At 54.2% G+C, this 21,986-nt stretch overlaps 1 protein-coding gene and 1 non-coding gene across 3 annotated transcripts in view; both read left to right on the plus strand.

Moving 5' to 3' along the window:
* The window catches only part of ARHGAP23 (Rho GTPase activating protein 23), a 125,019-nt gene that overhangs the window by 6,202 nt on the left and 96,831 nt on the right, over positions 1 to 21,986 (plus strand). Inside the window, exon 1 of one of the 2 annotated variants that reach the window (XM_073326141.1) lies at positions 17,108 to 17,253. The exons of the other annotated variant lie outside the window; for it this stretch is intronic. Within the exon in view, the coding sequence (XP_073182242.1) occupies positions 17,200 to 17,253 (54 nt within the window). The 5' untranslated portion in view covers positions 17,108 to 17,199. Of the gene's footprint in view, positions 1 to 17,107; positions 17,254 to 21,986 lie in introns of those variants that run through there. 2 annotated transcript variants of the gene reach the window in all.
* LOC140904113 (U4 spliceosomal RNA) lies at positions 18,690 to 18,829 on the plus strand. The gene has a single exon (XR_012156438.1). It is a non-coding gene; the product is annotated as a U4 spliceosomal RNA (small nuclear RNA).

Here is a 21,986-nt window from a genome sequence, read left to right on the forward strand (position 1 = left end):
TTCCGCGTTTAAAAATCGCACCTCTTTCCCCAATGAAGACAAAGCCTTAGGGGGTGGGAGAGTGTGAGAAGGGTTGTGTGTGTGTGTGAGGACAGAGAGAGAGCCTGTGTGTACAGCACATGCATGACACCTGCACAAGGGCCCTCTGAACATGCCTGTGTGTGGCGTGCTGTATGCGTGTCGACCCGCTGTCTGTTGGTGAAATCCCGTGTATAGCGTGTGCGTGTAGAAGGAGATGTGATGTGCAAGTGTGTGACGCTCTGGGAAGCTGTGTGTGTGAGTATGCATGGTTGTGAACATGTGTCCTTGCCACGTGTGACTACGTGAACCAGCCTGTGCGGACTGTGTGACAATGCATCCCTGGATGTGTGTGGGTGCAGTCAAGGCTGAGGTGCTGCAGGGGAGTTGGGATGGAGCCCCAGGGGCCGTGGGTCAGGACTGAGGAGCATCAGCAAAGATGGATGGGAGGAGCCCAGGGCAGCTGCAGATGGGGATTGAGGGATATAGATGGGGCTGGAAGAGCAGAGAGGGCTGTGGGCTGGGATTGAAGGGCATTAACAGAGCTATTCGGGGGGACTCAGGGCTGGGATAGCAGGGGGATGCTGCAGGTTAAACCGGCTGTGCTCGTGTATGAATAGGGCAGCTCTTGCCTATTCAGTAGGACCCGGACCCCCACACCTGCCCAATACGCTCTTCTGCTGATTTCTGATTGCCCAAAGGTTCAAGGTGCAGCCCATGCGGGTCGGCTAATTGGGACCCTCACAGAATCCCTGGTCCCGGCCTTTGCAGCTTCCCTTTGCTTAGAGCCTAACATTTCCCCAGCTCCCCTGCCGCCGGTTGGAAGTGTCTCAGGGCCTCTTTCCAGGGTGGAAAAATAACCTCCCCGCCACCCAGCTGCACTGCAGGGCAGTTCCCCATTGGGCCGCCCTGGCACCTTCCCTTTGCCCTAGTTGGCTGGGGCTCATGTTAATTTTAGGCAGTGAGATCAAACAGCTTGGCATGTGGCTCGCTCGCCGATTGGACAGCTTGGGGGTGCGTTATCCTGTGATATAACGTGGCCAGGGATAGCCCTGGACTCCGGCCGGGCCTGCTTGTTATCTCTCGCTAATAATTGAAATGACTGATGGCAGCCGTGGAAAGGCTCTGAGGCTGCCAGGGAGCAAACAGATGTTCCCAGGGCTCCGTCCTCCTGGAGTCCCTGCAGAGCGTCCCCCGCTCACCCCCGCGACGTGGGAAGGTGGCGCCATTTTAGCCCGAAAACGCCTCCGTTTAGGAATGCCCCAATCCATGAGCAAATTGCCCCCCCCCCATAAAGCAGCTGGGCTCGGCCTTTCATTCCCCAGCGTGTCTGTAACTTTGCTGGCCGGGGGGAATGCTGGAAGATGCCCTCCACCCCCAGACTGCTTCTGCCTTTATTGATTTTTCATATTAGGACCCTCACTGTGGTTCCTTTAAGAGGCTTCCATTCGGGCTTCCAGGCCCTCAGGTGCCAAGCAGAGCCCCGACCCTAGGTTTGCCAGCCAGGTTTTCTCCTGTTTATCCGAGTTTCCCATAGTCACCCATGTGGGCTGAGCTCTTGAGCTGAGAGGAAGGGACGGGGGAGGGAGCCATGGTAACTCTTTCCTTGCTGCGCAGCTGTCTCAAATTGCCTCTGGGTGTTTTGGGGGTCACACCCCATCTGCGTCTCCTGTTTCGGGCTCGACAGGGATATTTTTCCGGTGAGGTTCCGCCAGCAAGGTGCTGAGCGCTCTGGATCCGATCCTGCCTGCCCCGAAGCACAAGCTTCACTTTTAGCACTGGAATAGTCCCATTGATTTAAGTGCTTGGCAGGATTGGGGCCAGCACGCTCTACGCCTTGCAGGATTGAACCCACTGGGAGAAAGGACTCACCACACACTAGGGACCTGATTCTGACCTCAGTCACGCTACTGTAAATCAGCCCCATTAAAGTCAACGTGACAGATTCTCCACTGGTGTAAATTGGCATAGCTGATTGACACCCACTAAGAGTCTGGCCCAGTGGAGTTAAATAGTATGAAATTGGTGTAAGGGAGATCAGAATCCTCACTTAGATGTTTGTAGAGAAACAGCCTGGATCCAAACTTAGGGTTTGTTACACTTACACTTTTACGCACCTGCACACACGCGTGTGCGCACACAATTTTTCAGACCACTATTTTCATGAAGTTATTTTAAATCCAGTTTGTTTCTTGCATTGATGTCTTAAGACAGCCAATGTGTTATTCTGTTCCCACAGAAGGAGATGTTAAAACATGCCTGTGTCCCCATGACATTCACTGGGAACTGTGCTCTGACCATCTTTTTGTAAAACAGATGCTCTAATTCAGTCAGGAATTATTTCAGGGAAGGTGTCTGGCCTGTGTTATGAAAGAGGCCGGATGAGATGATCACAGTGGTCTCTTCTGGCCTTGGAATCTGTGAATAAATCCTTTAGGCAATTTTGAAACGCTCCCCCTACGGGCCTGACTGTCCACCGACCTGCGGCGTGTGTCATTATTTGAACCATCGCAAGGTGAAGATTACCATTCTGATCACCGAGGAAGTGAGCTGTAGCTCACGAAAGCTTATGCTCAAATAAATTGGTTAGTCTCTAAGGTGCCACAAGTCCTCCTTTTCTTTTTGCGAATTCAGACTAACCCGGCTGCGACTCTGAAACCTGTCATTCTGATCTGGTGCCATTTTACACCTTCTTTGTGCAAGGTGTAAATCACTGCACAGAGGACCTAGGGCTTTCTCCTCACTGTGAAAAAGGCATGGCTTTTACACTGATGTAACTAGCTCCCCGCAAAATCCTAGCGGAGATGAGGCATGGTGGTTTTTATCAACCCACCCTATATATCTCCCGCACTTGGGCTTGGCCTCAACTGGCTAACTTTGCGTTGCTGCTTATTCCGGTGCAGAGTGTTATAAATGGTGTGACTGACTGTGGAAGACGCAGGGCAATGGGGGATCTGGTTTAAGGGCTGGATTCCCCTCTAAGGTCTGCTCCACTCGTAGTTTTTGTACGGATTTAAAGCCGGTCGGGGGAGTGATTTTTCTACTGAAACACCTCCACTGTTATTGCCTCTAGTGTGGACGCGGCTATGGCAGGTATAAAAGTGACAGTATCCTGCTGGGCTGTGTTTTGTTTTTCTTAATTTTAAACAGTATTCATTAAAATATTAAAAATCCAGGGTAAACAGTTTTTGTTTCATTTGAATACGCAAATATTCCCCTGCAAAGTTTTCAGAATAAGCTGTTCGGTTTCATTATTGCTTCTAGTCCATTTCCTTTCCTGGTTCTCAGGCCCTACATTCAAGCACTGCTACCCCCACTATAGTGCAGAAGAGCCCCAAAGAGAAACTGACTAGAATTAACGTGAAATTTACCTTGCATCATTTGCCTAGTTTAGCTGGTAACTGAGGCCAGGCCCACACTGTAAAGTTTTGTTGGCATAGCTATGTCAGTGAAGGGTGTGAAACCCCCCACACCCCAGCCAAGGTAGCTCTGCTGACAGAACCCCCAGAGCAGATGCTCCTGCCAGAAGAGTGCTTTTTTCAGGATCGCTAATGTCATTCGGGGAGGGGGCGTTACTCGACCAGAAGAGCGGTCACGGTCAGCAAACGCTGCGTCTACACTGGGCAGCACTGGTGGTGCAGCTGTGCCGGCAAAGCGTTTGTTGTCTTGGCAAGGCTGGAGATTTTAAAGAATTCTTTCAGTTTTAGTGACCGCGGGCCAGAACGTTCACAAGCGCTTAGCACTGCCTTGATGCTTCAATAAGTGCCCAGATGTTCAAACGAGCTCAGCCCATTGGGTGCTGGGGTTTTTTTGCAAATCTTAAGTGCCTAAATGAGAGCTGAGCTCTTTAGAAAATCTGCCTTCCATCTCTCTGGGTCTCACTTCCCCATCTGGAAAATGGAGCTAATAATCCTTCCGTTACTTGTTTGATCTATTTCGACGACCCAAGTGCTTTGAGTCAGCGACTGTCTCTTGCTCTGTAGAGCTGCCATCACAACAGGGGCTTCTGATCTTGACTAGCCATAACCATCTCTGCTGTGGGAGCAGAGGTAGGAGAGAGTTGTTGGCTTCCCTGCCGTGGAACCCCAGCTGTGCATGCTACTGTTATTCGTATTAACTATTTGCTTGTTTCCCATAGGGCCTAGGAAGTCCTAGGGATTGGAGATCAGGGCCCCATTGTGCTGGGCGCCAAGCAGAGTACGTCCACACGCTACAGACTTCTGCCAGTGTAGTTATGTGGGTCGGGGTGTGAAGAGGTGTGTGATCCCTGGCCAATAGGGGTGTGCTGGGAAAAGTTACCAGTGTGGATGCAGCTAATATCGGAATGTGCTTTTGCCCATTCCACTCAGGGGGGCTCAGTTTGGCTGGTATAAGCTGTGTCCACACGAGGAGCGCTTTGCTGGGTTAGTATACCGGTATAACTACACTGGCAAGGCCTTCCTAGTCGAGACATGGTCTGAGAGGCAGTCCCTGCCCCAGAAGGCTTACAATCTAAATGGACAGGACAGACCCAGGGCTGGGGAGATAGGGTATAACATACGAGCAGGGGCAAGAAGGGGCTGAAAACCATCATGTCGTGTTGGCTTGTTTCCCTTTGATTTGTGGGAGGGGTTTGTGGTGTGGGAATTAGTTGGCGATGGGGGTGGGTTGGAATGACGGGGGTGGGGGCAAGAAGGGGGCAGGGAGGAGTGAGTCTGAAGCAGACGGGGTGTGTGTGTGGAAGCGAACAGCCAATCAGCAGAGGGGAATCAACATTCAGGGTCAAAGCAGCAGAAAGCCCCACTGGGTAACCATGTGCTGGGTGTGTCCCCTCCACCATGCCACGGGCAGCGGGGCGCTGTGCCAGACAACACCCCCACCCCCTGAGGAGCCCCCGCTGAGACAGCAGGGGCCGCCCCGATGGCGGGAACTCTGGTTTTATTCCCCCTGGAGATTCAGTCTCCTGCTGGCCCCCAAGAGAAAATTAACTAAAAATAAAAGGAAGGAGGGGGAGGGGAAAGGGATTTGGAAGAAAACAAACTAACCACCCTGCTGGGGCCAAATGCAGCCCTGGCGGAAAGCCAGTGACGGGAGATGGCCTTAAACCAGCGCTGAGGGGGCCCAAATCCCCCAGGTGCCCGTGGAATGAGTGGGATCCCCCTCCCATCCCAGTCCCCCCTGCCCGCTGGCAGGCATCTCACACGAGCCCTCACTAGAGGGGGCCCTTTCTCTTTCTCTCTCTCTCTCCACCGAATGCGAGTGTCAGCTGTTCCCCACCCCTTCTTTCCCCGCTCCCGGCTGGCTCCCGGCCTGGCAGCAGGGACCCTGACTCCGTCCCTCACCACCCACAATGTCCTTGCCGAGGAGAAACCTTCCAGCTTCCACCTCCCTCCCTCCTGTGGGGAAGACAGGCTCGGGGCGGCATTGCATGGACTCCCCTAGATTTCATTCCAGGCGTTCCCAGCACCCGCAGCTCTGTGCCCAGCACCCCCACGCGTCTAGTGGGCTATAACAAAACCCTGGATTCGGATCTTGACTTGAATCCAAACTGTGTATGTCTCATATTTCTGCTCTGGGGTCTTGGTGCCACCTGGCTCAGAAGGGCCCTGGGATGTTCTGAGCTGCAAGAGGAGACGGTGGAGGAGGGTCTGCACTGTTACGCACTAGACTGAAGTGCCCCTGAGAGCGGGTGCGGAGGGGTGGTTTAGGGTGAGGCTCTGAGCTGGGAAGAGGGAATATGCCCTGGAGCAATCGGAGTCTCCCACCTGGCTGTGCTGGGATGGCAGCTCTGGGGAACGCGAGCCTCTGGGTCTCGTCCTCCCTTGCCAGCCCCTTCCCGCAGGGAGTAGAGTGCCGGAGAGGAGATGCTCACAAGCACCCAAGAGGTCCAACATCTCGCAGGAGCAGGCCCAGATGGGACAGATCCATTAGGAGCTCAAGGCCACTCATTCCCTGCCATAGCTGCATCTAGCCCCCTGATGGGGACACGTCCCCGGCCTGGCTACAGTGATAGGTGTTTGGGGGCAAAGAGATTCGAGCCGCAAGTAACTCTCTGTCGTGACGACACCTCCCAACCCAGCTCCCTCCTACTGTATTTTCTGTGCCCATACTGGGACTTCATGGCTGGGAAATTCAGTGCGACACCACTTTGAAGCCCACCAACCCCACACACTGCAAAGCTGCTTCCGTCCCCAAGCCATGTGCTGATCGGGGAGATGAGGGCGAGGGGGTGTTAGTCTCCTCCTTCCTCTGAGTCTGGAAGGGGTCCCGGGGCATCGCCCGTGTTGCACAGCCTTGCCCTTGAGCTACTTTCAGTTCAGGGCCTTGACCCAGCCTGCACCCATCAGAAGGCTGCGAGTCATGGAGATAATTAACAATCAAATCGCCTTGGCCAGAAGGGTCACTGTGGTCATCTAGTCTGACTTACCAAGCCACCTCCCCACTGGGGACCCCAAAACTGTGTTTATAAAGGGGTGGTTCATCACTTTTAGAGATGGGGAAACTGAGGCACAAAGTGGGGAAGGAGCTCACCCAAGGTCACATAGCGAGGCAGTGGCTGAGTCTGGAACAGAACCCAGGAGTCCTGCATTCAGCCTGCTACTCTAATTATTAGCTCCCACTCCCTCCCACAGGGCAAGAACCCAGGAGTCCTGATTCCCAGCCCCCCCCCTCCAATCACTAGGCCACATGTCTTACAGAGCTGGGAATAGAACCGCAGGGTCCTAATTCTGAGACTCCTGCTCTAATTACTAGGCAATGCTGCCTCCCCACAGACATGACCACAAAGCTCCTGGATTCGCATGAATTGAAAAGGGGAAGAGATGTCTATGTATCAGCCTGGTACAGCACAGGGATCACCCAGAGAACAAGGCGCTTCCCATGTGTTTGTGGCTCTGTGTCTGGAGGGCCCATGCTGGTATGATTAGTAGCGGGGGAAGCGTGGACTGGTTGTCGGGGAGGAGGGAGTTTGTCCATTGTGGGATTAGCCTGCTAACTGATGGCCAGGATGTGATCTCATTTCCCGTCTTGCAGAAGGACGGGAAGAGGGGGCACCGGGGCTGGCATTCACAGATGGAAAATGTGAGCAGGTGGCATTTGGGCAGACTCCCTGCTCCCCCTTCCACGCAGTCTAGGGCTGTCCCCATTGACTGGGCTCCGGGAAGGGCTGGAGATCAGATTGGATTGTTCCTCAGGTTTGAAATATGGTGCTGAGGTTTCCTGAAAAGGGTCTCAAGGGAGGATGGGGCTGGGGCCAGCTGGGCTGGCAGTTCCCTCCTTCATCCCATACTAGTGCGTCTGGTATTGTGGGGAAAGAGGATAAAATAAGACCCCAGAGACTTTCCCCTGCATGGGGGCGTGGGCGGGGTACGTCAGATGTCTGCTTCACGGGCAGTCCCTCGTGAGAGGTAAATCATTCACAGCAGCAGGCCCTGGTTGTGTTGCTCTTCCTGACTCCTGCCTAACTAGATTGTCTCCCATGGGCACAGGGTTGCAGGGTGGGAGGGGGCTGGCCCAAAGCAAGGTGCTGCAGGAAGTGATGTCAGTGGTTCGTCAGTACTGATATCGCAGTAGCTCTTAGCAGCCCTGCACTGAGATCCGGGCCCGGTGCTTCCAGGCCCCAGCTGAGATCCGGGCCCCGTGCTGCCAGGTGCTTCCAGGCCCCAGCTGAGATCAGGGCCCTGTTGTGCGAGGTGCAGCACACAGAGGCACCTGCCCCAACAAGCTTACAGTGTAAATAGACAAGACAGATCCAGGGCAGGAGGGGAAACTGAGGCATGGGTCAGGAAAGCGACTTGCCCAAGGTCACCCGGCAGCAGGTCACTGGAATAGAACTCGTGTCTCCAGGTAGTGCCCCGTCTGCTGATGCTTGCACTTATAATCCAACTGGGCAGCTATGTCCAGCCCCATTAGATCTCCTGGCAGTCTCAGCAGTGTGCAGCATTTGTTGTTACTTTGGGCTGTTTACCAGCTGCTGTGTTCCATCCCAGAGGTGGCTGCATTTCAGTAATGGGTGAGGGGCTCCTGTGTGCATTCATGGTGCGTAATGAGCTTTGGGAAACCTTCAGGGTGAATGGGGCTATGGAATCGTGGATGTTAATGTCACTGGTGTGTACAGATGTCTACTGCCTGGGGGAAGAACCTCCACAGGGTGTTAGCAATACACGGCCAATGACACACGGTTGAACTTCTCTCTTTCTATCCAGGAGAGGGCAGTGGTGGCCCATACATACAATCTCCCCACTGTATTTTCCACAGCATGCATCTGATGAAGTGAGCTGTAGCTCACGAAATCTTATGCTCTAATAAATTTGTTAGTCTCTAAGGTGCCACAAGTACTCCTTTTCTTTTTGCGGATACAGACTAACATGGCTGCTACTCTGAATCTAGGGCATGTTATTCCCATTTTACCGCTGGGGGAAAGAGGCACTTAGACATGAAGTGACTTCCCCTCTGATCAGTGAGAGTCAGCGTGAAGCTGGGGCTGGAAGCCAGGAGTCCTGTGTCTGAACCATCCACTCTTGTGGGGAGGTTCCGATGTTGCTGAGGGTGAACACTGGGTCTTCGGCTTTTAGCGATGCTATTAATAACATCACTCCCATTACCACAACCCCTTACTATGGTGCACCCCACCCCATGCACCCCAATACCAGTGACCCACTCCCACCCCCAGGAGAACACTGGCTTGGGCTGCCTGCTGAAATGTGGCCGCTCATCCCCCTACTGCCACCAGCAGACCCGCTTTGCTAGGTCTCCTCCCCCTCCCGCCTGCAGCGTTCAGCAATTGTTGCTGTGGGAGGGGGGGGAAATCCAATCGGAGGCATCGATCCCTCCCAGGTCTGCAGTTCCCAGAGCATCAGGAACGGCTGGCAGCCTGTGCGGACGTGCAGGGTGGGGGAGGCTCCCAGAGCTTCCATCCCAGGTTGTGGAATGGGGGCGGTTTATGGAGCACGGGCGGGTGCTGAAACAACCTTGGGGGCAGAGATTGGGGTGTTCAGATTGAAAATACAATGCCTGAGCTTGTTATAGCCTGGGTGAGGTTGGGGGGTGAGAGGGGACAGAGAAACAGGGATCAAAGGGAGAGGCTAAACATTAGGGAGGGGGAGTTCTACCAGGGAATGGTGGGTGTCTGTCTGTCTAGCTATCATTGTATGTACCCTGATGTCTGTCTGTCTGTCGGGGTTCTCACACTGGTGCCCATCACCGTAGTATCTGAGCTATGACAGCTGTCTCGAGTGGGGGTGCCTGTATCCCCCTCTTCTTTCCAGGCCAGCCCTTCCCCCCCCCGCCCCATGCCACCAGCGATGCTGGCCGGGAGTGCGTGAAAGTGAGTCGTAAGATGTCTCTCTCTGCTGCGACTGGTTCTGAGCCCCCAGGGGAGGGAGAGCAGGAGCTCATGTGAAAATGGGGCAGGAGGGGTGGGGATCCCAAGGGACCTCAAAGAGGGGGAGACGGGCCACAAGGAAGCGGGGAGAGAGACAGATGACAAGGAGGTGGGAGGCAGACAAGGGGGATGGGGGAGAGGTGGAACAGACATAAAACGGGGAGGGGAGATAGATGGGAACGGAGCTTGATAGGCTCCCCTCCCCCCAATAGTAGGACACCCCTAGGCTCATTGGTGTGTCTGGCAGCTCCAAGTTCTGGGGGGTCTATCCCCCAGCCCCACTCCTTCCATTGTTCTCCCTGCGGTGTGTGTCTGGGGAGGGGGCACTTTCCGTCTGGCTACGCCCTGGTGGGGAGGAAGTGACTTGTCACTTGTATCCGACTGTTTATTCCCCGCAGCTGGCAGCTGCTGGGAGGGGAGAGATTCCTGATGCCAAGGCCGGTTGCTGCGGGGTGGGACGTCGTGGCAGGGTTCATTAACGAGGTTGTTAGTAGGGGACGGTCAATAAAAACCCCTCGGCGTCCCTCGAGGCCATGCAGAGGGGAAGGCAGCTGTCACGCAGACAGCACAGCAGCTGTCCCCCTTTCCTGATCCCCAGGGACCCTCTGCAACCCGCTCCGGCTGCCGACTTTCAGGATCTCTCCCGCTGTCCCTGTTGCCGAGCGCTGGCTGAACCCAGCACATCCAAATCCGAAGAGCTCGGGCCCAGATCTTCAAAGGTGTTTAGGTTATTCAATGGGAGTTAGGTGTCTACATACCTTGGAGGCTCCTCTGGGCCTGAGCTCAGCCTTTAGGCACCCAAATAAGGGGCAGATTTTCCAATGCTCGGCGCTCCTGGTGTGACGCTGACAGCCAGGTTCTGAACAGATGTTGGCACCCAACCTGCCCGGCTCTTTGGAAAATCCACCCACATACTGTGGTGCCTAAATGGGAGCTGAGTTCTTTCCAAAATCCGGGCGATTGTGGGTGCTGACCATGGGAACATCTGGCCCTTAGTGGTTAAAACACTGACGCTCTTCCAACCACTGCTGTCAGTGTCAGCGAGCCCGGACCCCCCGAGTTTTCCACCTCCTTGGAATTTTTCAGCCCAGGAGGGTCTTTCCCAGGTTCCCATCCTGGTGGTGCTGACTCACCCCTTTTCCCTTCTGAGCCAGATACCATGGGACTCCATGCTGTTTAGCTCGTGTGTGGGATCTTGCAGATGGGATCTTCAAAACCAATGTCCTGTTTGTTCCCCACAGAGGTTAAAGATCCCACGGCGTGTTCTCGAGGGGCTGTGGTTTGCCCTGATGTCCCTTTGCCCCCTCTCTTGGGCTGTGCAGTGAAATGCTGTTGGCTGCCATCCTCCGCCCCAGGGGAGGCTGCATTTCATCATCACTGGGTACCAATAACTCGCAAATCACTCTGATTATTATTTTGATTACAGTAGCGTATAGTGGTAGGCATCGAACAAACACATAGTAACTGGCGGTTCGTACTCTGGAGGCTTACACTCGAAGTAGACAAGACAGACAGAGGGCACTACGGGAAACAGAAGCACAGGGAGAAAGGACTTACCCAAGTTCACACAGGAGGCCAGTGAAATAGAACCAGGTCTCCACACTTCCAGTCCAGTGCCCTGTCTACTAGACCACACTGCCTATCCAAATGTCTGTTCTTCACACAGCGTTTGGAAGATGATCTCCGCCCCAGTAGATGCTTGTTTTGATCCTCCTATTTGCCCATACAACTGTGAGTTCATTCAGGACACAAGGGGCTAGAGAGAGAAAATTGTAAACGCGCACTCAGTGTTTTCTAATTGAACTTTCCATTTCAGTCGGTTTCTGTTGTTTTATTATTTTTGTAAATGCCCCAGAGGAAATAGTTGTTGATATGAACTTTCTTAATTGTGTCATGGAAAATTTATATTAGACGTCTGTGTTTATGCTGCGTGTGTGTGTATATGTGTGTGGGAGAGAGGCAAAGATTAAAATCTCTGACCATTTACAAGAGGGTCCAGTGAAAAATTTAGTTAAGGGAGAAAACAAGCAGCTGCGGGAAAGCTGCTCTTTGCATTGTCAAAAGAGCTGTGAACCCATTTGCTCTGCCTCTATTCATCTGCTCCTTATTAATACTTAGCACTATTGTATTGTGTTTTCATCCACTGATCTCAAAGTGCTTTGTAAGCATTAATTCATTAAGTTTTAGAACCCCTCCTCCCCTGCGAGGTAGGACTGTGGTCTTCATTTTACAGATGGGGCTGGCTCCTCAGCTGGTGTATGTAAGTCAGTGAAATTCCATTGAAATGCATGGAGCTACACCAGCTGAGGATCTGGCCTGTGGAGTTGAAGTGACTTGTCTAAGGTCGCGCAATGAAGTGGTTGCAGGGCTGGGAATAGAACTCAGCTTTCCTGCTCTGCTTTAGCTATAAATGTACTGGAGGACAGCATGGTCTGGTGGTTAGAGGAGTGAACCAGGCCTCCTGCCTTCTGTTCCTAACTGCCACTCAATTGCCATATCACCTGGAGCAAGTCACTCGCCTGCTCCGCGCCTCAGTTTCCCCATCTGTTAAATAGGGTGAGAAGCCCTCCTGGTCTGTAGCGTGTCATAGGTCAGTACCCTTAACCAACTGACGTTTGTAAAGTGCTTTGAGATCCCTGCTGCTACATAAAGTGTCACTAGATGTCATGGTTTGCAATGTTGTCGTAGCTGTGTCGGTCCCAGGATATTAGACAGGCAAGGCGGGGGAGGTCATATCTTTTATTGGACCAACTTCTGTTGGTGAAAGAGACAAGCTGTGAAGCTCTTTTTCAGCTAGATGGGTCGGATCCTTAGCAGATGGGTCCACTGACTTAATCCAAGAGCCGCTCATTGTCCCCAGCTGAGGATCTGGCTCTGCACTATTAAATCGAAGCTACAGACTCAGAGCGAGACAGTTCTGAATATTCTGTGCTGCATAAAAAACCACAAAAGGAGAGAAATCTGCAGCTCTCGGCATCCTCCCTCCTTCCCGGAGATGCTTTGCTTATTTACGTGTTTGAATGCTGAGTTTCCATGGCAACTCTGCCCCCCCACTTCTTCTGTGGTTAGAGCCTTGATCCCCCTGGGGTGGGGAGGAGGGTGATGCAATAATGGAGGGGGGCTGTCTGCAAATAGCTCGGGTTAATACGGGGTGGGCTGCGGTGCTAAGACAGATGACCTCAGTCCTGCCAAGTCCCATTTGTGCTAGAGCGCTAAAAATAGCCGTGTGGCCCTCCCGGGAGTCTGTCTACCCAGACCGTGTAGACGCAGCCTTGCAGAACTCGTGCTGTGGCTGTTGTCTGGTGTCTTGCTCTGGCAATGGAGTATTTGAGTCTGTTCTGAAAGGCCTTTGGTTCCCCTACCCCACGGGCTGGTCTCTTCTGTCTTAACTGGAAGCTCCCCCTTGGAGAGCCTGCTAGTAACACTGAGAGTTTGACCTTGTCGTGCACCTTTCAAAGTGGTTTGCAACCACCAGCTCCGGTGAGTCAGGATCATCCCTATTTTATCCATGGAGGGAACCAGGGCATACAGAGTGGGGAAAGGATTCTCCCCAAGTCAGACAATGGGGAACACAACCAGGAATGGAGCCCGCAGCTCCTGGTTCTCAGCTATAAGCACCGAACCATGCTTTTGTCTAGTGCGAGGAAAAGAACCAAGCAGTCCTCCCCTGCCGGGTCCCAGCTCGACCAAAACTTCAGGCTGCAAGATCGAAGAGCGGAACCCAGGAGTCCTGACTGCTGGTCCCCAGCTATAAGACCCAGACTGAACTCCCTCAAGAACTAGGAACAGAACCCAGGAGTCCCCACTCTTAGTCTGCTCTGATCTGTAGGCAAATGTCGCCTTTAGCACCAGCATGCTCTGGTCTTGTGGCTTTTGCTGTCCCATCCCCCATGCCTCGGTCTGGATCTCTCCATCCAGAAAGGCATGGACGCAATTCCTCCCGCTTTCCCCCGCCTTGTTTTGCTCTTCCTGTCACATGCCTTTCCATTTCCTCTCTGCTGAATTATGTAGCCTGAGTGATGATGGCTTGGAAACGAAGGGGAACTAGCTCAGCTGAGTCTGGCTCTGGCAGGAAGGAAGATGACATCTTGGTGGGCTCAACCTGCGTAATAGGAGCTGCGGCCCTGATGCTCCAATTTATAGCTGGGACATGGCAGTCAGGACTCCTGGGTTCTGTTCCGGATTCTCCAGTGTGAACCAGAATCGCAGCATTACAGTGACTGGAGTTATACTGGTGTGGGCCCCAGGGGATTCTGCGACACACTGATGTCAGGTGAAGGAGAAATTGGGGGAATGAATAGCTTGATTCAAACCCTGCTAAATGGAGCAACTGTCTTGTGGAGGACAGGGCTGGCATATACTCAAGGGTGCTGGAACAGTTTGTACAGTGGGGGTGCTGAGAGCCATTGAACCAAACTGTAAGTCCTGTACAATGGAAACCACTTCAAGCCAGGGGGTGCGGCAGCCCCCCTAGTTCCAGCACGTATGCACATAGCACCCATTTCCCATTGCCCCGCACCTTGCACAGACATTTACACCAGTGCAAACTGGGAGTAAAATAATACCCAACCAATGTACTTAGGGCAATGTAGCCTAGGGCAATTAGAAATCCTGGATGAAAATACCGAGCTGTCTAGTCTGTTAGGTATGAGCACCACTTTCCAGGGCATTTTGCCCTTTTTGTTCCGGTGTTGATTTCCGTTTCCGTGTTGGGGTCAGTGTTGGTGAGGAGGGAGGTGGGTTGTTTCAAGCGCTGGCTGGCGGTGCTGGGATTTGGCGAGGAGGCCTGATAAATGAAATAAAACTGTAATAACATCTGCTGCTGTTAAGAACCCACAATGAGGGCTAGATTTTTAGAATGCTGCCTACATGAGTTTGCTTTAACTGCTCGGTGTCACTTTATGGCCTCCATAACCCCTCATGATACCTGTGGGATGTATGATCCCTATTTAATGCATCAAATCATAGGACTGGAAGGGACCTCGAGAGGTCATCTAGTTCAGTCCCCTGCACTCGTGGCAGGACTAAGTACTGTCTAGACCATCCCTGACAGGTGTGTGTCTAACCTGCTTTTAAAAATTTCCACTAATGGAGATTCCACAGCCTCCCTAGGAAATTTATTCCAGTGCTTCACCACCCTGACAGGTAGGAAGTTTTTCCTAATGTCCAACCTAAACCTCCCTTGCTGTAATTTAAGCCCATTGCTTCTTGTCCTATCTTCAGTGGTTAAGAACAATTTTTCTCCCTCCTCCTTGTAACAACCTTTTACATACTTGAAAACTGTTACCATGTCCCCTCTCAGTCTTCTCTTTTGCAGACTAAACAAACCCAGTTTTTTCAATCTTCCCTCGAGTCAGGTTTTCTAGACCTTTAATCATTTTTGTTGCTCTTCTCTGGACTCTCTCCAGTTTGTCCACATCCTTCCTGAAATGTGGCGCCCAGAACTGGACACAATACTCCAGTTGAGGCCTAATCAGCGCGGAGTAGAGCGGAAGAAGGGAATTAAATCCAAGGTTCCCAAATCCTAGGCAAGTGGTGTAACCACTGGACCATCCTTCCTGTGGTGCACCACCCTAAGGGAGAGGTTTTCACTCTACTTGGCAATCGTGTATGTGTGAGAGAATTTAGTTTGTCCCTAGCCTCTGTTTGCCAGAAGCTGGGAATGGGTGACAGGGGATGGACCGCTTGATGATTCCCGGTTCTGTTCATTCCCTCTGGGGCACCTGGTATTGGCCATTGTCGGAAGACAGGACACTGGGCTAGATGGACCTTTGGTCTGACCCAGTAGGGCCATTCTTATGTTCTTCTGTTTCTGTGCAATGCTTAAAAACTGATTAATGATTATTTTGATGCTGAGATGCAAATAGGCATTTACAGGGCAGGGTGAGGGAAGTGGCAGAGCAGAGGCTACTGGGCATCTGGGCTGAGAGCAGAAGCTTTTGTGATGCCCAGTGTCTTCACGCGCACCTTGTTCCTGGCTTTCCTTTCAGCACCTGCAGGGTTGTTTTGTATACCATGGGCAAAGCTGCAGGTGGCAGGGAAGTGCAGAAAGGGTTAATGGTGCCCTCCACTGTCCTCCCTTTCTTTGCTGCTTGTGTAAGGTTCTCTTTGGGGAGATGAAGCTGGGACCCCCTAAGAGTGTCTGTCTCTGCCAGTCCCTCTGTCTATCCCAGCTCTGTGGTTCTCTGTGTGTGGTTCTCACCATGCCACCTCCTGTTTTCTATGTCTGTGCCTGTACTGTCCCTGCCCTGTGCCAGTCCCTTCTCTACCCGTCCCCCTGTCTGTCTGCCTGCCAATCCCTGTGTCCATGTCCTGCTCTGCCTCGCCCAAGGCCCCTCCTGGTGTCTCTCTGTCCATGGCAATCCCTGTCCGTCTGTCCTGGTGTGACTCTGACCCTGTGTCTGGCCATGCCAGTTCCTGTCCCTCTCTCTGTCCATTCATGCCTGTCACTCTGTTCGTCTGTCTGTCCATGCCAGTCCCTAACTCTAACCTGGTGTCTGTGTGTCCTGGGGTATTCTTGTCTGTTTGTCCTGTCTCTATCCCTCTGTCCTGGAGTCTGTCCCTGTGTCCATCAGTGCCTGTCCTGGGGTCTGTCCCCGTGTCTGTCAGTGCCTGTCCTGGGGTCTGTCCCTGTCCCTCTGTCCCTGTCCCCGTGTTCGTCAGTGCCTGTCCCGGTGTCTGTTCCTGTCAGTCTCCCCTGGGGTCTGTCCCTGTGTCCATCAATGCCTGTCCTGGGGTCTGTCCCGGTGTCTGTGTCTGTCAGTGTCTGTCCCGGTGTCTGTTCGTGTCCCCCTGTCCCGGGGTCTGTGTCTGTCTGTCCCTGTCCCGGGGTCTGTCCCTGTCCCGGGGCCCCCCCATGTCTGTCCCGGGGTCTGTCCCCCTGTCCCGGGGTCTGTCCCTGTCAGTGTCTGTCCCGGGGTCTGTCCCCCTGTCCCGGGGTCTGTCCCTGTCAGTGTCTGTCCCGGGGTCTGTCCCCCTGTCCCGGGGTCTGTCCCTGTCAGTGTCTGTCCCGGGGTCTGTCCCCCTGTCCCAGTGTCTGTCAGGGCCTGTCCCAGTGTCTGTCCTGGGGTCTGTCCCTGTCAGTGTCTGTCCCGCGGTCTGTCCCTGTCCCGGGGCCCCCCCGTGTCTGTCCCAGTGTCTGTCCCGGGGTCTGTCCCTGTCCCGGGGTCTGTGTCTGTCAGGGCCCGTCCCAGTGTCTGTCCCGCGGTCTGTCCCTGTCCCAGGGTCTGTCCCGCGGTCTGTCCCTGTCCCGGGGCCCCCCCGTGTCTGTCCCAGTCCCTGTCCCGGGGTCTGTCCCTGTCCCGGGGTCTGTCCCTGTCCCGGGGTCTGTCCCTGTCCCGGGGCCCCCCCGTGTCTGTCCCTGTCCCGGGGTCTGTCCCTGTCAGGGCCCGTCCCAGTGTCTGTCCCGCGGTCTGTCCCTGTCAGTGTCTGTCCCAGGGTCTGTCCCTGTCCCGGCCCCCCCCCCCCCGTGTCTGTCCCTGTCCCGGGGTCTGTCCCTGTCCCGGGGCCCCCCCGTGTCTGTCCCTGTCCCGGGGTCTGTCCCTGTCAGGGCCCGTCCCAGTGTCTGTCCCGCGGTCTGTCCCAGGGTCTGTCCCGGGGTCTGTCCCTGTCCCGGCCCCCCCCCCCCCGTGTCTGTCCGTCCCTGGCCGTGCCAGCCCCGCCCCGCGGCCCGCTGGGCTCCGGCGGCCGCTGGCCCCGCCCCGCCCGCGGAGTCTGTGGCGCGCCGGAGGCCGGAGGAGGCGGAGCCGGAGCCCGCCCAGCCCAGCCGGTCCCCGCGCGCCCGGCCGCCCCGCTCGGTGCCCAGCGCCGCCGGCTCCCCGATGAATGGAGTCGCCTTCTGCCTGGTCGGGATCCCGCCGCCCCGCAGCCCCGAGGTGAGCGCGGCCGGCGGCTGGGGGGGACGTTGGGGGGCTGGGGCGCAGGGATGTGGGGGCCTGGGGAGACGTTGGGGGGCTGGGGCGTGGCGGGCTGGGGGGACTTTGGGGGGCTGGGCCGTGGGGAGGGGGCCGGGGACTGGGGGGACGTTGGGGGGCTGGGGCGTGGCGGGCTGGGGGGACGTTGGGGGGCTGGGCCGTGGGGGGGGACGTTGGGGGGCTGGGGCACAGGGATGTGGGGGGCTGGGGGAACGTTGGGGACGTGGGGCCGGGGACTGGGTGGACGTTGGGGGCCTGGGGAGATGTTGGGGGCCTGGCACTGGGGGGACATTGGGGGGCTGGGGGGACCAGGGACTGGGGGGACGTTGGCAGCCTGGGGTTGGGGGTAACTGGGGGGCGTTAGGAGGCTGGAACAGGGGGATCTTGGGAGGCTGGGGAGCAGGGTTGTGCGGGGGGGCTGGGGACGCAGGGGGCTGGGGATCGGGGCTGCGGGGGGCGACGTTGGGGGCCTGGAGAGATTTTGGGGGGCGGGCACTGGGGGTGCCTGGTACTGGGCAGACATTGGGGGGCTGGGGGACGTTTTGGGGCTGGGGGTAACTGGGGGGATGTTCGGAGGCTGGGACGGGGGGGAGCCTGGGACCGGGGGACCTTGGGGGGCAGTTGGGAGGCTGAAGCAGGGGGACATTATGGGGGGTTGGGGAGAATTAGGGACTGGACCTAAGGGGGCATTGGAGGGCTTAGGTTGTGGGGGCTGTGGGGCCTGGGGCTGGCATGGGATGGGCAGCTGGCACTGGGAGGCTGGTGCCGGCTTGGAGAGCTGATGTGGCCCATCAGATGGGGTGCCGGTGATGGAGGGGCTGGTATTGAGGCAAGTGACTGCCCGGGGAGGCTGGTGCCTTAGAAGTGGATACTTTTGCAGCTGGTTCTGTGGGGAGGTTGGTACCATGGGGCAGGAGGTGGGGGGGGCCCTGGCGCTGAGGTTGGTAGCGCAGAGTCTGAGGGCAGGGCGGCTGGCGTCTCAGAAGCCAGGTTCTTGGGGGAGGCCAGTCCTGTGTCTGCGGGTACTTCCACAGGGAGGCGGCAGGAAGGCTGGCCCCGCAGAGGCTGCGCTGGTAGGCTGCCAGCAAAGACAGCGCTGCCAGTGTGGTGGGTGGCTGCTAGCAGAGAGATGAATGGAGAGGTTGCCCATGGGGTCTGGCAGCCTGGTGTTTGTGAGTTGGCTTAACCCGGTCTAGGTAGGAGCTTGACCACTCTCTTGGTCCATCCATCCTTGCAGGCCCCTGGGGTATTTCTATCAAATGTTCTTGACCCGAGCGTTTTCCCCTCAGCACAAGCACCATTAATGCCCATGCGTCTTGTTTCCTCTGAAACTTCCATTACCTTTGTCTCCCCTGTGGACTCCAGGCTGCCCTGTGCTCCTTATCAGCCTGAGAGAGGTCTGTGTGCCAAGCAGTATCATAGCCAATGAGGTTAATCCCAGGCATGATTATTGCTAATTGAAAACTTTTCCCAATACCCCGCTGTGATGACTTGAAATATAGTCATCACTGGCAATTTTTGACAGTCTCTACGGAAAAGCATTGAATCAGACAAGAAATTCTGGAGAACCGGTCTTGAGACAGTCCCCTTTGGCTGGATCGGTTTTTGGTTTTGCTTTTAATTTTGGAGGTCTGTGAGCTGACACTGCTTTAAGCAGACCCCCCCCCCCCCCCCGATTGACACACACACACAAACACACTTTGAGCTACGGGACTAGATCCCCAGCTGATGTCAACCTGGGCAGCTATGTTGACTTGAAAGTCTGTGCTGCCCGCTGTGACTCAAAGTTGTCGAAACTCAGCCGTGATCAGATAGCGCTCAGTGGAACTGCGCCAGTTTATACCAGCTGAGGCTCTAGCCATTTTTTTGGGGAAAAAATACAACATAGAAAGTGGCAACGTTATTCCTGTGGTAAACCATGGGGTACCTCACCCCTTTTGACCACCTCACCTGCCCTTTGGCCACTTGGGACCAGATCCGGCCATCTGCTGCGTGTTAATTACCTTGACTACAGCGGAAACAGAGTGCAGGATCGGGCCCCATTATGAGTGATGCCTTCGCCCCGTGCTCCTGCCATGACACAGCGAAGGTGTTTTCTCGAAGATGCACATTGCTCAAATTGTTTCTGCTGGGTATTATGTTCGAGGAAGCTGTGGGTGTGGGTAGAGAGACGGGAAAGGGAGTGTGTGGGGTGGGAGAGAGAGAGAGTTTGGGGAAATCCTGCTTCTGCTGTAGACCGGGATATTTGGAAGGGTTGTTTGCAGAAAAACGTCTGGGCCTCTTGCTGCATTTGTCCAGATTCTTGTGTTTGCGGATGGAGTTTGGTGCCTGGAGTGGCTTTGAGACAGGAAGCCAGAATGGCTCTTGGCATGAAGCTGGCACAGCTCCTGTAGGTTTCAGTGGAGGCTGCACCTCCTCACCCCAGGGCTGAATTCGGTCTGTGCTCCTTTGCTGTGAGTTGTTAAACTCGCCTCCTCTGTCCACAGAATGGGTCTAATATAACCGGCCTCTCAGGATTCAGTAACGTGTGCGCAATGTTTTGGAAATGAAAAGTGCCGTATTAACCATGGCTTGTGTTTAATCGCTTGGAAGTTTCCTCTTTATCAGTGTATATTATGGTGGAGATTTTCCAAAGAGCCTAAGGGATTTAGGAGCCAAAATCCCAGCCTTTGCCTTTATTCCACTCTTTCCTTTTTTGGTGCTGTTTGTCTGTGGTTTAAAAGGGCCCTCTCCCACCAAGGGAGGCAGTGTTGTCTAGTGGTCAGAGCACAGGGAACTGGGCATTAGGAGGCCTTGGGTCTGTTCCTGGCTCTGCTACTGACAAGCTGGCTTCAGTCACTTAACCTCTTGCTGCCTCAGTTTCTCCACCTGTAAAAAGGGGATACTGATACTGGCCTGCCTTTTCAAAACTGCTTGGAAATCCTCAGTCGGAAAGTGCTGTGGTGGTATTTCTCATTGCTGCCATTGCAAACTTCTTCACAGCAGTGCCCTAAAAGTGCCCACAAAAACTAAAGCAGCGGGAGGCAGCTCATTGGTTCTTGTGTACCCGCCTCCTCTTTCCCCCCATTTTCAGTGGCTGCTCTGCAGATGTGGAGTTTCTTACCAGGTGTTTTTACTATGAACTTGAAATATTGGCAGGGCTTTTGTGTGACCCTGCTGTCGCAATCTGGGACTGTGGGTTTGAAACCCCGCACTAGGAGCTCATGGGTGCTGACTGATGTGACTTAAAATCCGTAGCCAAGATGCTTTCTGCAGGCTCAGTCCTGCCTGGCACTTGTGCCTTGCTGAGAAAACTCTGCCATTTACTATTTTAATGTTTAACCTAGAGAGCTAATTGTGCGTTGGGTCCTGGCACTTGGATCCTGTTGTGAGTTTGAATTCTGGCGTTTGTGCGTTGCTTGGTGTTTGAATCCATCCGCTACGGATTGCAACTGGCAGATGGTTTGGGAGTTTGGGGCAGTGCTGTGATTTTGAAGACTGTCTTCTGTGCTCTGTTTCTAAGTTGGAACCTGGGCCGAGCTTCTCCCCAGCGGCCTGCATACATGCCATAAGCTTTCTTTTATAAAAGATTTTGGGTGATTTTTAGTGTCCCCAAAACCGAGGCAAGAATAATAATGCTTGGCTTTTCATCAGTAGGCCTCAAACCACTTCATAAAGGGAGGTTCGTATCACCGTTCCCATTTTTCAGATAGGGAAACTGAGGCATGGAGAAGTGATGTGACTTGCCCAAGGTCACCCAACAGGCCAGTGGCAGAGCTGGGACTATACCCCATGTCTCCTGAGTCCCAATCCAGTGTGCTATCCTCTAGGCCACACTCTCTCCCTCACCATCTGGAGCCAGCTGAAAATGAAAATAGGCCACCTTCTGGGCTGCAGTGTCGAATGCATGAAAAACAAATGATTATTTACCAGGACACTAAGAACAGGCCTTGGCAAAAGACAATAGATGTGTGGTCTGTGTGTGTGTTTAATTTTATAGATGTGTAAGGACAGGTGAAATTTCTCTGCTTAGAATAGATTCTCAACCTCAGTTGTGCCCCAGCACAGTACCCGGCTGAATGTGGTTAACCTCTGTGTAGCAGGGTTGCTCTGCGTGAATATTTACTATGGTTCATTAGCCTTGAACTAGGAACAACAAGAACTAGTCACATGAGGTTCTGTTGGCCTCTGCTAAACCTTCCTCTGTTGACACCAATTCATCCTTCTGGGGTAAGGGCACAATCCTACGCTTTGTCTTGCATGAGGGTACTGGAGCGGGAGGAGTGGAAAGAGCAAAGAGAGGGCAGAGAGTGTCTCTTCTCTGTCCCTTCACTCTCCCAATGCACTCACATGCCAGCTGCACAGGATTCCATCCCAGTGATTCCTAGTCTGGTAGCCAAGCCTGTTCGACACGCTTTACTGGGTGTGGCCTGCCAGTCTAGGGCATGGGCACCTCCCCATCATCCCTAAGCATATGCTGCCTCCAGCAGTAAGTGCTGTAGGGGGTGTGTGTGTGCCAATGCACTGGGCTAGTGCCTGAGAATGGGAAAGTGAAATTTACTAGAAACAACCGTGAAACTGACCAGTGATATTTTCCCCTCCTTTTTCAGGCTGAGTGAAATACAAAAAAAAAAAAAATTGTAAACAAACAGCATGTAGGGAGAGAGAGGAATTTGGCTTGAAACATCCTTTCACCGTCAGTGATCATGCTGCTT

This window comes from Lepidochelys kempii, chromosome 27 (genome assembly GCF_965140265.1).
Source record: "Lepidochelys kempii isolate rLepKem1 chromosome 27, rLepKem1.hap2, whole genome shotgun sequence".
Taxonomy (NCBI): Eukaryota; Metazoa; Chordata; order Testudines; family Cheloniidae; genus Lepidochelys; species Lepidochelys kempii.